Source organism: Salmo trutta, chromosome 35 (genome assembly GCF_901001165.1).
Source record: "Salmo trutta chromosome 35, fSalTru1.1, whole genome shotgun sequence".
Classification (NCBI taxonomy): Eukaryota; Metazoa; Chordata; class Actinopteri; order Salmoniformes; family Salmonidae; genus Salmo; species Salmo trutta.
Window position 1 is genome coordinate 28,621,048 of NC_042991.1, and position 15,729 is coordinate 28,636,776.

At 41.9% G+C, this 15,729-nt stretch overlaps 1 protein-coding gene across 2 annotated transcripts; it reads right to left on the reverse strand.

Annotated features, from left to right (window-relative positions):
• Positions 1-2,818: 2,818 nt before the first annotated feature.
• drc5 (dynein regulatory complex subunit 5) lies at positions 2,819-8,553 on the reverse strand. Of its 2 annotated transcripts, none has more exons than XM_029734095.1 (6): positions 8,468-8,553; positions 7,869-8,074; positions 7,200-7,768; positions 4,673-4,824; positions 4,048-4,345; positions 2,819-3,008 (listed from the first exon to the last, which is right to left on the reverse strand). In XM_029734095.1, the coding sequence occupies exons 2-6, from the start codon at positions 8,047-8,049 to the stop codon at positions 2,844-2,846; spliced, it is 1,365 nt and encodes a 454-aa protein (XP_029589955.1). In that variant the 5' UTR covers positions 8,050-8,074; positions 8,468-8,553; the 3' UTR covers positions 2,819-2,843. The 2 variants fall into 2 exon arrangements, with proteins under 2 accessions (XP_029589955.1, XP_029589956.1); XM_029734096.1 differs by lacking the exon at positions 8,468-8,553 and adding an exon at positions 8,246-8,432.
• Between the last annotated feature and the right edge of the window lie 7,176 nt (positions 8,554-15,729).

Sequence of the window (15,729 nt, forward strand, 5' to 3'; positions counted from 1 at the left end):
TGGGTTTGCAGATCTATGTGTTCTGGGCCTTGGTCAAAAGTAGTACACTCTCTAGGGAATAGGGTGCCATTTGAGACACACCGATTGTTAAGTTTATTCTGATCATACTAAGAACATTGCTCTGCCTGCATTTCTCTTACTCTCTCAATGTCATAGATTGCTGGTCCTTGCAGCAAGATCTAAAGCCAGGAAACATGTTTTGTACTGCCTAGGTAAGGTGGATCACAGGTTGAGTGTGTGACTACTAAATAATAAATATAGAGGAAAACTGCAAGTCTGTATGTACATTTGAAGTCGGAAGTTTACATACACCTTAGCCAACTACATTTAAACTTAGTTTTTCACAATTCCTGACATTTAATCCTAGTAACAATTCCCTGTCTTAGGTCAGTTAGGATCACCACTTTCCCAGTGGGTCAGAAGTTTACATACACTCAATTAGTACTTGGCAGCATTGCCTTTAAATTGTTTAACTTGGGTCAAACGTTTTCGGGTAGCCTTCCACAAGCTTCCCACAATAAATTGGGTGAATTTTGGCCCATTCCTCCTGACAGAGCTGGTGTAACTGTGTCAGGTTTGTAGGCATCCTTGCTCACACATGCTTTTTCAGTTCTGCACACAAATTTTCCATAGGATTGAGGTCAGGGATTTGTGATGGCCACACCAATACCTTGACTTTGTTGTCCTTAAGCCATTTTGCCACAACTTTGGAAGTATGCTTGGGGCCATTGTCCATTTGGAAGACCCATTTGCGACCAAGCTTTAACTTCCTGACTGATGTCTTGAGATGTTGCTTCAATATATCCACATAATTTTCCTTCCTCATGATGCCATCTATTTTGTAAAGTGCCCCAGTCCCTCCTGCAGCAAAGCACCCCCACAGCATGATGCTGCCACCCCCGTGCTTCACGGTTGGGATGGTGTTCTTCGGCTTGCAAGCCTCCCCCTTAATGACGGTCATTATGGCCAAACAGTTCTATTTTTGTTTCATCAGACCAGAGGACATTTCTCCAAAAAGTACGATCTTTGTCCCTGTGTGCAGTTGCAAACTGTAGTCTGGCTTTTTTATGGTGGTTTTGGAGCAGTGGCTTGTTTTACTGTGGATATAGATACTTTTGTACCTGTTTCCTCCAGCATCGTCACAAGGTCCTTTGCTGTTGTTCTGGGATTGATTAGCACTTTTCGCACCAAAGTACGTTCATCTCTAGGAGACAGAACGCGTCTCCTTCCTGAGCGGTACGACGGCTGCGTGGTCCCATGGTGTTTATACTTTCATACTATTGTTTGTACAGATGAATGCGGTACCTTCAGGCATTTGGAAGTTGCTCCCAAGGATGAACCAGACTTGTGGAGGTCTACAATTCTTTTCTGAGGTCTAGGCTGATTTCTTTTGATTTTCCCATGATGTCAAGCAAAGAGGCACTGAGTTTGAAGGAAGGCCTTGAAATACATCCACAGGTACACAGGTACACCTCCAATTGACTCAAATGATGTCAATCAGCCTATCAGAAGCTTCTAAAGCCATGACATCCTTTTCTGGAATTTTCCAAGCTGTTTAAATGCACAGTTAACTTAGTGTATGTAAACTTCTGACCCACTGGAATTGTGATACAGTGAATTATAAGTGAAATAATCTGTCTGTAAACAATTGTTGAAAAAAATTACTTGTGTCACGCACAAAGTAGATGTCCAAACCGACTTGCCAAAACTATAGTTTGTTAACAAGAAATTTGTGGAGTGGTTGAAAAACGAGTTTTAATGACTCCAACATAAGTGTATGTAAACTTCTGACTTCAACTGTATATTGACACTATCACAATGTTGCCTTGATGTTGCATAATACAGTTACAATGACCGCAAACCAAATCTGCGTATCAAAAACAGCTTGTGAAATTGTTGAAACATAATGTGTCTTTTTACATACGACATATAACATGTACACACTGAAACCCATGTGGTAGAATAATATAAAGCCTATATTTACCAGTATATCCAACTTTCCAAACTGATTTATATGCTATTATAAACTGGGTTGTTCGAGCCCTGAATGCTAATTGCCTGAATGCTAATTGGCTGACAGCCGTAGTATATCAGACCGTAGACCATGGGTATGACAAAACATTTATTTTTACTGCTCTAATTATGTTGGTAACTCGTTTATAATAGCAATAAGGCACCTTGGGGGTTTGTGGTATATGACCAATATACTACAGCTAAGGGCTGTATCCCGGCACTGCACGTTGCGTCGTACTCAAGAACAGCCTTTAGCCGTGGTATATTGGCCATATACCACACCCCCTCGGGCCTTATTGCTTAAATATATAACTCTACTTTGTACATTTACTAAACGGTGAATACAAACAATGAGTAGCCTACATACAGTGAATGTGCCCCATAGCTCAGTGGTGGACCTAAACAACCTGAAGTCATCCCAGAATAACACCTATGTCAGTATTCATCCCTGACCTTCGGGCCAAGCCCATTTATTACATCCTAATAAACTGGGGTTATTTTCCATGGGCCAAAGGTACAGTGGTGTAGCCTATTTAGCTAACTTCTGATTTCAGTGGTAACACATTACAGACATCGCTACATTTAACAACTTCGCAGACATGAAACAAATAGTAGGCATCCTGTCTACAATATATGACAAAGTGGCACTTTGGTGAGCATAAATGGCCTGTATGTTTATATGAATGAATCAAAATGTATTTTCATGTCAAATCGCCAGCTGGCAACCCATCCCTTATGGGATTAATTGACACATAAACAAACATTACAATAATTCACTGTGATAATTCAGTGATGATTCTTCTTCTTTGTATTTAATAATGCTCTGAGGTTTAGGTCTCTTCTGTGTTGTGTTTCCTGTGTGCTTGGTTCTGATTGTTGCGTACCACCTGGCTGATGCAGTAGTCGCTCTCCTGGCCCACCTCTGTCAGGCGGATATCACACTCCACCATGCTGCTGTTGTGACACATGCCCTCCTCCAACACTTTACCACCATCCTGAATGAACACAGACAACACAAACAAAACACAATGCACACGGCAGTAGGTTAATACATCACAGACATTGTATGATGTCAAACGCATCATCACCACCACAGTTTTTGCTCAGTACTGAAAGTGCGCCATCTTGAAAAGCTGACATGGACACTTTTTTAGGATTGTATTAACAGTGGACTAACACTAAAATCTAGTTTATTTAAGTCAGATTTTCACTTAGTCTCCCACTGACATCAGTGCATTAAGTGGGAGTTAGGATTCTCACACTGCCTGACATCACACCGTAATCTGACTCTGGAGAAACTTGAAACAGCTGGGGTCAAGGCTACATGGTATGTAATAGGACATGAAGGATGGTTTCAGTCCTTGAAACCACTGGCTGAATTTACTGTGGGCTACGGTGTCATACAAGGTCTCACCAATGCCCTATTGTACTGTCAACAGTGTTTTATTGTCATGTCTGAGACAAGCGTTTTTCTATTTCAGCGTACACTATACCAAGGTCAGACAGACATTTTGATGCACGTGACAGTTTTGCTATGTGGGTGATTTTTCACCCTGTGCATTCCAGTTCCACTTCCTGGGATAAAACTGACATCTGAAAGGGGAAACTGCACGAGAGAGAGGGAACAATACATCCCATTGGAAAACAACTCCTACTTAGCTTTCCATTATTGTGTATTTCTGGCATGCATATGAATAATTGAAGATGCAAACAGCTTGGATTGTAGAGCTAACATTTGCCTGTTTACTTTCCCATTGGAACCAAGTCTGTATAAAACGCCCTCTCTTTGTTGCATGTTTGATCCGTTATTTGTAGTTGTTGAACTGTAGTACCACCTGAAAGGTGTTTGCAGCAAATATAAAGTGGATGCTTTGTTATGCCTACCATATTACAACTTGACTTACTGTTAAATTAGTGACATTAGTTAAATATTGAATCAGTAATATGTTTCACTGAATCTAAAGTTGAATGATCTAAAATAAAACAACCTTTAAAACGATGTAGTTTGTGTCTGAGGTAAGTGCCAGCACTCACCATACCCAGCCTGTTACAGGACAGGTTGATGCTCCTCAGCGTATTATTCTGGACCAGGACTTGGGACAGGACCGTGGCTGTGGGCTCTGTCATTTCGTTGCCTCCCAGGTGCAGCCATTTCAGGGTGCGGTTCTTCAGCAGGGCCTGGGCGATGGCCTGGCCCCCCTCGTCTCCCAGCCGGTTCAGACGCAGGTTGAGGGACAGCAGGCTGGAGTTCTTGGCCAGGGCGTAGGCTATAGCCTGGGCCCCCGGACCCCGAATGTTGTTGTCGTAGACAGTGAGGCTCTCCAGCTTACTCCTGGTTAGTTTAATTTAATTTTCAATAATTATAGAAGAAAATGTGATAAAAGGGAAGGATGAAATAGTATAACAAATGTATCAAAATAAAGTTTTTAATGAAAATATGTAAATCATTATTTGAATATGTTGGAAACCTGTTGTATAAAAGTGATAATGCCCTCGAAGCCGGTGTTTGGAGAATATATTGACATTGTTTGGCGGACCTCGACTTCATCTTGGGCCTAACAACACCAGTGCCAATATATCCTCCTAACACCAGCTTCTCTGGCATTATCACTTAAAGGGAACACAAGCAGGTGAGGTAGGCAACCTGAAAAAATCACACCTGTTGAGCAGCTTGCCGATGGCCCGGGCGCCCCGGTCCCCGATGAGGTTGTGGGAGAGGTTGAGCTCCCTGAGGGACGGGTGGTCCAGGAGGTTGTTCACAAGCTGACGACACTTCTCGTCATCCACTTTGCTTTGGTGGATCCTCAGCACCTGCGACGATAGCATAGTATGGGGCGGGTAGATCTACGTGTTAAAAAATATATATAAAACAGCAAGCTGGAATCAAACATCATTCTTTATACATAAATGTTATAATATACACTGCGTGCACAATTGTTAGGGAAATTATATTCCTCGGGATTAATTTTACTGTTGAACAAACATAATGCTCTCAGTCAATCCAAAATGTTATTGAACCTCAAACCTGAATGTTTAACCAAGGAAAAGTGAGTTTTGTCTTTCTCAGGGAAATATATAAGTGTGCACAATTATTAGGCAACTATTAGTGTGCAGAATTATTAGGCAATTAAATTACAAAAATAATTTCTCTCAACTCACTTGTTGATTCTCAATTTTTAGAGTAAGTGTAACAGATAAGTAACACAAAATTACAAGTATATAACATTTTTGGCCTTTCAAAAATATTCAGTGACCAAAATAGCCACCCTTATTTTCAAGAACTGCCATGAGCCTTCCATCCATGGAGTCTGTCAGTTTCTTGATCTGTTCACGATCAATTTTCGCTGAAGCAGCAACCACAGCCTCCCAAATGCTGTTCAAAGAGGTGTATTGTCTTCCCTCACTGTAAATCTCACGTTTGAGAAGGGCCCACAAGTTCTCAATAGGATTTAAGTCAGGTGAGGAAGGGGGCCAGGTCATTATTCAGGCGTCTTTGAGGCCCTTGCTGGCTAGCCAAGAAGTGGAGTACTTGGATGCATGTGATGGAGCATTGTCCTGCATAAAGATCATGGCCTTCTAGAATGCTGAGGACTTCTTCCTGTACCACTGTTTGACGAAAGAATCTTCCAGAAACTGGCAGTAGGTTTGGGAGTTGAGTTTCAGTCCATCTTCAACCCGAAAAGGTCCAACTACCTCATCCTCAATGATAGCAGCCCATACCCTCCTTCACCTTGCTGGCACCTGACTCAAAGTGGTGCCCTGTGTCCATTACTGATCCAGCCACGGGCCCATCCATTTGGTCCATCAAGAGTCACTTTCATTTCATCTGTCCATAAAACCTTTGAAAAATCTGTCTTCAGGTATTTCTTTACCCAATCTTGATGCTTCAACTTGTGAATCTTATTCAGTGGTGGTCTTGTTTCAGTCTTCTTGACCTTGGCCATGTCTCTGAGCACTTGACACCTTGTACTTTCGAACACTCCAGGTAGGTTGCAGTTCTGGAATACGGTGGCACTGAAGGATAATGGGTTCCTGTTAGTTTGACGTTTAATTCTTCTTAAGTCTTTTGCAGTTAATTTGCGCCTTTTCTTCCCCATGCGTTTTTTGCGCCCCAGTTGACTATTCGCAACAAAACGTTTGATTGTCCGGTGGTCACACCTCAATAGTTTAGCTATTTAAAGAGTGTCGCATCCGTCTGAAAGGCATTTTACATTTTTGGCTTTTCAGTGACAGTTAAATCTCTTTTTTGGCCCATTTTACCTGAGGTAATGAGGCTGCCTAATAATTATGCACACCTTGATATAAGGTGTTATTCACTTTCGCCACACCCTCCCTCATTACACAAATACATATCACCTGAAAATGATTAAATCCAATAAGCATTCAAGTTTATATGGTTTGGAGTTCGAAAATGTGAATAGAAATAATGATAAGATCAGAATACTCACTTGCCTAATAATTGTGCACGCATTGTATAAAACAGCAAGCTTGAATCAAACGTCATTCTTTCCTCTGATAGAACAAAAAGTGATGCTGTGGGCTATTATCTTTTAACAGTTTCGCTCAATTCATTCTGATCAACCTAGCAATTACAACACATCCCTCACTATTGTCACTGGTTGCACTAATTTAACTGTTTGTCTACATAACCTGGTTCAAGCATTCATGACATTACCGTGAAGAAGGCACAGTGATGCCGAAACGTTGGTGTTTTTTTACCCAATAAATTACTGGGAGGATATATATATGGATTGTGCGACTCTTTGTTTTTATAGCTTAGTTTATTTTCCATTAGTCAGCACCTCTACACTAAATCATTTTCTCTGGGTGTGCGCCAGCTCATGCTTTTTATGTTATGCCATGTAGCTAAGAAGCAATGAATCCCTGTGCTGTAGCATAATAACAGTTGTGCCATACAAGGACAGGTGTTTAGGGTTTCAGCCTCAGGCATTGTTGTACTTCCTTTGATATAAGTAGAGAATTATAATACATCTGTGATACTGCAGTTTGTTTCACCCCATTTCAAACAGAATCTTTGTTACTGATGCTTACTGAGGAAGTGTATGACACAGAGCAGAACAGAAATGCCCCAGACAACCTGACTCCATCCTGTATAGGAAAGCAGAGCAACGAAGCCAAAGGGCACCATGCCAGTGAACACTGAGAGGGAGTCGATCGATACTCACCCTCAAGGTCTTACAGGACTTCAAGGCCTTGGCCAGCGATTCGCAGTCGTGGAAAGTGAACTCAAAGAGGTTCCACTCAAAGTTCATGCCGCATCCCTTGACCCGGTAGACCACGTGAAACTCCTCCAGATGGCTCAGCTTGTCCAGCAGGATGCCAAAGTCAAAGTGGTCCATGGATGGCCCATCCATGCCCATGTCGCTGGCCGAGTCCGAGTTGTCGTCGTCCTCCGACTTCTGGGGCTCCTTGATTGGCGGCATCAGCTGTGAGATGTCCAGCCTCTTCACATAGTTCCGGCACAGAGGCACCATGCCCAGCACCGTCTTGGGGTCAGTGGCATTAGGAATGTAGAGTTCGATGATGTTCTCCAGGTGCCTCTCAAAGAACATGCGCTTCCAGCTGTGGCAGTATGAGGAGACGTCACACAGGCTCCAGCGCTGTTTGCAGCAGCGCTTCCAGTAGCCGTCGTCGCTGATCAGGTTGGCAGTCACCTGCAGGGGCAGGGACGGAGAGAGCCTCTCCAGGACAAAGTCTTTGTGCCTGGGAAGAAGTTCTTCGAGGATGGGCTTCTCTGTGACCAAGAAATAGAGGTTGAATTATGTGATCAAATAAACAACTGACTTGATTAATTGACTGAATAAATAACGTAGAACATATATAATAAAACGTACCCTCAAAGTTTCTCACTATGTGTTGCAGGCAGAGGTTGGATAAAAGGGGCACTACAGTGAGGGACCACTCTGGATCTTCTGCAATGATCCTGCGCATCTTCCTGGGGTCTGCAGCCAAGTTGAGTTTTGCTACTGGGGGATACATGCGAGCCCCAGGAGACTTGGACATTGTTGCAGTCATGCTTGGGAATTTTGGTGGGAATTACCTGTTCAATATAAGAACAGAGTTTAACCAGAAAGAATTCTCAAAATGCAATGTTAGAGTTTGCAAATAAACCATAGTCAAATATAGTATTACTGCCACATTAATTTAAATATATCACAAACACTTTTGAGCAGGGATTCTGTAACTTGTTAGGCCCTATCTATCTAGTTACCTTGAACTAATGCTGGCATTATCAGCCCTTCCAAACATGAGAGCTAACGTTAGCCTAACTAAATTAGTAATTTATCAGCCAGCTAGCTAACTTTAGCTAGCTAAGTTACATGACATAGCAGGATAGCTAACTTTAGCTAACCACTGCAATGCATAGCTACCTAAATGCTGCAAATTCTCGATTTATCTGATAACGAGTGCACATGTTAGCTAGGTAGCTTACCTTGTTTTGCCTTGGGTCGACCGACGTTGCCGTGGTTACAAACAAGCACATTTGCTCGCGAGAGAAACGCCCACGGTGGGAAGCGGTTTCCACTAGAATCCACAGCCACAAAGGCAAAATTGGCTATATCGTAAAACTGTATGAAACAAACATTTATGTCTAGTGGTAGGCATACGTTTAGCATTGTCGTTAGGGTTAGGTTTCATATTGAATTTTAAGAATATAAATTGTATAAGTAGGCAGAGTTTAGCCATAATTATTACTTTGTTGCATCAGGACAGCCAAGCAGGCACAATCTGGGCATTTAGTTGCAATGCGCGTAATACATCCATATACTGAGTGCATGAATGTTTAACTATTATTTTATTACTTCTAGAACCAGAATTATGCATAATTGTTTTACTTCAACATAAAGTCAAACAAATCACAATTCTTAGGGGTGACCAACATTTATGCAGTAGCCAACAGCAGATGTCCAGGCCATTCCCTCCCTCCTGTCTCTATGGTCCCCCAGGAGTCTGCTTCAGTTTTGATGTCAGCAGCCAAAAAGAGTTTGCTTCCATGTGCATAATTTATATTTGCATAAAACATTTTAAATTGGCGGTAGAAGTACTGGCTAGTACAAAACCAGTACAAGATGTTGATACCATGTTACCCTACAACCCCAACCCACATCCTTAATGAATGTAGCCAGTAGATAGATACAATAATTATCATTTATTTTATTGACCTGTCTGTTTTATGAAATCAACAATGAGTGGCTGTCATGATTCCCCATTCATGTACATATAATGCATTCACAAAAAGTGTACAATCCCAATCTCAGTAGTTAGGCAAAATGGAATTCAAAAGAAAATCTTGTTAGTTTGGCTTAGATGGCTGTAGACAACAGTATTTGCCAGTGTTTCCCTTGCCACAACATGTTATTGTAGCCGGAGGTCAGTTGATTTCCTGTGGCAGTGAATGACCCAGCCATGTTGGGTGCTGTCAACGGCAGGTGGTGTCCATGGGACCTGCTAAAAGAAGAGAAAACCCAAACTTCAACATCTTACTCTCAGGGTAGTCACACCAAAGCAACACAATACCAGTGAGCAGGAACAATGTCTCAATTCAATTAATGGTAGAAAGCTGACATACAGCGTGCCTTTGTCTGAGAATGTAATGTCATGACTGATGATAAACAGTGGACAAAATGTCATGTATTGATAGAAAGTGAACAGTGCTAGCTGCTAACACACTATATTGGTTACGTCTGGCACATATTGTGGCACCTGGTCGTTGACCTTGTTATCCGGCTTGGATATCTTGGTGACTTTGATCATAGGAAGGAAGTGGGCCTGCCTCGGAATAAAGGGGTACCTCAGGCCGTCGGTCTTCAGACACTTAGTGTGTATGCGGTCACCCTTATAACCATAAGGACAGCAGTGGACATCATCCAGACAGCACACGATCTAGGAAACAGCAATATACAAGTTCATGTTTTGACGCTACACATTTTGAGTAGAAATGTTTAACAATGCTGTTTATAGAAATATGACAAACTTTACTGTGTAGTTACTAATGTAAGTAGAACGTAACAAGCATTAATTACATAGTAGCCTAATAACAAAACTGAATAACGACAATATATTTTTACAATATATATTTATCCTGTTATCCAAGATGTAAAGTTACAGTAGACCAGGGGTCTCAAATTACCGGCCTGCGGGCCCAGATTCACAAAACACGCAAAACCGTCTTACGCAAAAACCATGTAATGACCTTGGTTATATCTAAGATATAAAATACTTTTATCCGTAGGTTCTTTTCAATGTGCTACCACCTTTAATAACATAAATACTACTGTAAGTCGCTCTGGATAAGAGCGTCTGCTAAATGACAAAAATGTAAATGTAATGTAAATGCCAACGAACAAACAACATGCGACTGAATGCTAAGTAGCCATGTCCTCCCCCCAAAAAATGTCAATTAAGAATACATTTCTCTTAAGGTTTTGTGAATCTGGGCCCAGTGGGCCAAATGCTGTCCTCTGGACTTTGGGGAAGAAGATCAAATGTGGCCCGAAGGCAAAATTAGCTTGAGACCCCTGAACTAGACCATGAAGCCAACATACAAGCAGAAAGACTACTCACAGGGGAAAATGGACAGCAGCTCCACCCGCCCTCGGGGTGACGGCAGCAGGGCAGATATTTGAGCCATCACAGTGCACCATAGAGACAGAGCTCTCCACTGCTTCAGAATTGCTGCAGCATTGCTCTGGGATGATATCAGACTCAAGTGGGGGAGAGACAGGAGAGCGTGGTTCCTCTGCAGCCACCTTGTTCGGCATGGGCACACTGCTCTATGGTTGGTCATATTTCGCACACATCTGTTCTGTGGTGTTGCAGATGTATCCAGACAGGCAACAGTGGGTTATGTTAGAGTAACACTACTTACAAACACACTGCCTACGAAAACAAACATAGTGAAAATAAAGTTATGAGGTGGTCTGTGAATACCTTGTAGTTCATATGTAATGAATCTCTGATACCTCTCAGTGAGCTCTGATGAGGGTCTTCGTTTTGACTGAAAAGTTGGTTTCGCCATTGAAGAACTACATTTACACCAGTGGTGTCAAATTTGTTTAGTACTCATTCAGAGAAGGGACAGCAGGCATATCTTCCATTGGTCATACAGCAGGTTGACTGATCAGAGCAGACCCTGCCACCACTAACACCAATGCAGCAATATTCCACATCTAAGGACAGAGAATAAAGAAGTGTTATAGAAGCATTGTTTAATATGCCAAGATTGAAATTAATTATATTGTAACATACTGAATTATTTCAAATTGCAGTTTCACTTACCAGGTAAGGTAAGCCTATGAAACAACGTAAAGGGCGACTCCTCAAACAAAGCAATTAAACAATGTAAAGGACGACTCCTCAAACAACGGAATTAAACAACGTAAAGGACGACTCCTCAAACAACGTAATTAAACAACGTAAAGGGCAACCTCTCAAAAACAACACATCTTTTTATGCTGCATAGTAGATTTAATCTAACCACTTTTAATAAGGACCTAACTGACCTAACCTGATGTCAATGATACTGACCTCAATTAGGGCTAATTTCTTTATCCAGTGTGTTTTTAAGTTGCTGACACCATTCAAACCAATGAGGGTTTGGAACATTATAGCCAATTATCTCAGAATTATCTTTTTGCAGATAGAACCTTATAGTCCCAATCTCTCAAAATTGGTTGTTGATGAATACCCAAATGTTCAATTATGCAACAAGGATATTCCATTGCCCTCATTAGTTTAACTGGGTGAGGATTAAAGGTGAGGTGAGGATTAAAGGTGAGGTGAGGATTAAAGCCTAAAAGCACTATGAACAAGACAATTTCAGCCAGTAGAGCTGATTCTCATCAGCGAAAAACCTTTTCCCTGATTTATGTTCAGCTGAAGCTTGGCTGGCAGCTCAAAGACATCCCTGCAGGAAACCTGCACAGTCATGTCACGCCACGTCTCACAACAAAAGACTATACACGTGTAATTACAATTACTGTCTGCCATCTTTGTTTCTGTCTGTAATACAACATTAAATAAATTACCCTCAAAGCACTCGTTTGAGTAAATTACTACTATCCAATCATGTAGACCTACTGCTCTTATTAAACAATCATTTGATTACATCACACCAAGCTACAATGTATGAATGTTATAAGTATTATCAATCTTCCTCAGAGGCTGCCTTAGCAAGGCAAAAAGGTGAAGAAGAAAAGGACAGGGCTTGGGCAGTGAGCTGTGCTTGGTGCAGAGTGGAGTGGACACAATTGCTTACCCTGCATGCTACGCAACACATACTGTACACACTCAACACACAGAACTGTGGATGCAGTGTAGTTGTGTGCCATGATCCTGCTGTGTGGACCATTTGTGAGCAAGCTGGCAGATGGAACGAGGATTTTGGATAAGATGCATTTGGAGAGGATCCATCATCCATCCCAAAGCATCTAAACAAGCAGATTCTCTAGTCTAAAACCGTGCTGGTACTTCAACACATTAATGTCTTGCTGCAAGAGAGAGGCTTTATCATGTGTTGAATGAAAGAATCACACACCAAAACATAACATATCTTAAATCAAATCAAATTTTATTTGTCACATGCGCTGTCACATGCACTGAATACAACTGGTGTAGACTTAACCGTGTAATTCTTGCTTACGAGTCCTTCCCAATGATGCTGCAGAGTAGATTTTACAAATAATAATACACATTAAATAGTAACACAAGAGGAATAAAATATCATACACAAGAATGGAATGATATAGAGGGACTACCAGGACAAGATGCCTTAGCAAGGCTCCCTGTGGCTCAGTTGGTAGAGCATGGTGTTTGCAATGCCAGCATGGTGTGTGCAACGCCAGGGTTGTGGGTTCGATTCCCACGGGGGGCCAGTACAAAAAAATAAATAAATTGAAATGTATGAAAATGTATGCATTCACTACTGTAAGTTGCTCTGGATGAGAGCATCTGCTAAATGACTAAAATTTAAGATCAATGTGCAAAGGTATGAGGTATTTGAGGTAGATATGTACATGAAGGAAGGGTAAAGTGACTAGTTATCAGGATATATATATAAGAGTAAAATAAAAAACAAAGTATTACACGTTAGAACAAAAACACACAACCCAATAATGCCGATTGATTTAGAGCCATGAAGCCTATCCGAAGAGTTGGACAATAAAACCTAAATAGGGGAACTTTTGTTACATCACTTTTAGGTTACTCTTTACATACTATACATTCTCCCAGACACCGCAGAATAGATAATAAATTGCAGTCTAGACACACAAAAAACCCCAGCTAGATCAGCCTTAGCCTTACAAAATCCCCCAATTATGCCATCCTCAGCCTATAACAATGGTCACCAAGGCCTGGAGTTGACCGTCTATGACAGGAGCCAGTGCTAGTAGGTCTTATCATCAGCTGCAGCACTAGGGAGGCTCCGGAGAGGCGGGGCTGAGACAACAACAAAAGACAAAAAGCCGATGGGTCCTAATGTTGTCTGTAACCCTCATCTGGAGTCTGTGTAGCTACCTCTCCCTGATTCCCCCTGCACTCTGTTCTACTCCAGCCACGCTTCATCGAGTGGAGCTTGTTTCTTCAAAGGGTTTGCAGCGAGTTCAGAGGCATGTCAGTTTGGCACAGTAGCACTATGCTGATTCTCCCAACAGCCCCAAGCTAATATAGAAAAGTAGGAATAGGATGTTTACTTAACTTAAAGCTTACCATTTGACAGTATGCATCAATGACACGTCATATACACATTCCTATTAGTATTTAGGTTGTAAAATATAGGACAAAATTATATGGAGTGGGGGAAGGGGTTAGACAAGGGGAAATGCTTTACTTCATCATGACACTGAAGGCCTAATGACATAATATGGTGTATTAGGAGGATATTTGCTTAATTATGTAATAAGATGGGTAATCCTACTTAGTAACTTAATGGACATGACCGGTCACATGGTGCAACCCAAACGCTTCAGCGTGACGAGGGGGGAGCAAGAGAGAGAGGGTAACTGCTCTTTTCATGACACATCAGGGTAGAGGCTCCTGGAGGAGGTGGAGGGATGGAGTGAGGGGAGAGAAGACACTGACTAGGGCCCCGGGGCTGACCATCACTGTCGCCCTGGTGTAACGCAGTCTGACAGACACACGCTTCCCTTGCTCTCGGCATCTAATGGACTGGCATGACATGGGCCTTCTCCACGGAGCAGTGGAGGAGAGGGTCTCCGGAAGCAGGCAATGAAACGCACTCGGGATATCAACCTAGTCGGGGGGAATGAATCAGTGTTGGGGATCCCAGACTGCATCTGCTCTAGCCTGGAACTGAAGTAGAATAATGTGTGGGGAAATCCAGTGTCATAAGTCTTGCACGGCTTAGTGATGTTAGTTAGGCTTTGCTCTTTTAGTGCAACCTCTTCTCCCCATTGCTTTGTGTCTGAAGAACCCAAAAAGATCTGTAACACAGTGGGGAAAATCTGCATGTCGATAAGACTAATCAAAGTAGATGAATTAACAAACCATATAACCTCAATTTATGTTGGTCGTTACAGTAGATTTGACAGGGGACACATCTATGGTTGAAAAGAGCAGAGATAACACTGACTGCATTCTCTATTGACAGGTTAAAAAAATGCAATGCCCACACATTTCCAGAAGTGCTGATGTCATTGCGTTCCCAGTTAAAAGCCAATTTATGCTTAATCCAAAAATGTGGTGGAGGCACCATATGGATGGTCTGACACAATCACATAGCCTCTGGAGGCACAAAGAGGGCAAATTGAGCTCCATACCACAAATGTTGCAACAATGGGGAGGGGGCTCCGTATAGCTCCGCATTGACATGATTGTGTTTATACAGGACCTACCGTCAACCAAACTCACTTCCTTCACAACAGCTCTGCGTTGCTCGGCAAAGCGCAAGAAGTATGAATGCCTTGATTTCTGCAGAGGCCGTATCACCATAAACGCTTCACGGCCACTGCAGATGTCCAATTGACCATGTGGCACCTTTAACAGTGCAGGGTTCCCCTCTGCTGCATCATACAACACAGTAGGATATTGGCCCATATAGCTCACCTAGTACTGCCCGTTTCATACAGAGAAGAGCTTTGGTATTGGAAAATGTAGTAGACGGCATCTTTATTTCCGACAGAATTTACAGTGCCTTGAGAAAGTGTTCACACCCCTCGACTTTTCCAGTTTTGTTATTACAGTCTGGATTTAAACTGGATTAAATTGAGATGTGTGTAGATCAGTGACACAAATACTTCAATGTCAAAGTGAAATTATGTTTTGAGAAATGTTTACTAATTAAATTCAAAAGGAAAAGCTGAAATGTCTCAAGCCATTAAATATTCAACCTTATGGCAAGCCTAAATAAATTCACAAGTAAAAATGTGTTTATCTACGCCCATAAATTGCATGGACTCACCCTGCGCAAGTGTTTAACACGCTTGAAATGACTAACCCCTCTCTGTACCCCACACATACAAATAATTGTAAGGTCCCTAAGTCAAGCACTGAATTTCAAGCACAGATTCAACCACAAAGACAAGGGAGGTTTTCCTATGGTTTGCAAAAAAAGCTACCCATTGTTAGATGGGTAAAAAACATTTAATATCCATTTGAGCATGGGGCAGCGAAATTATACACTTTGGTGTATCAATACACACAGTCACTACAAAGATACAGGCGTCCTTCCTAACG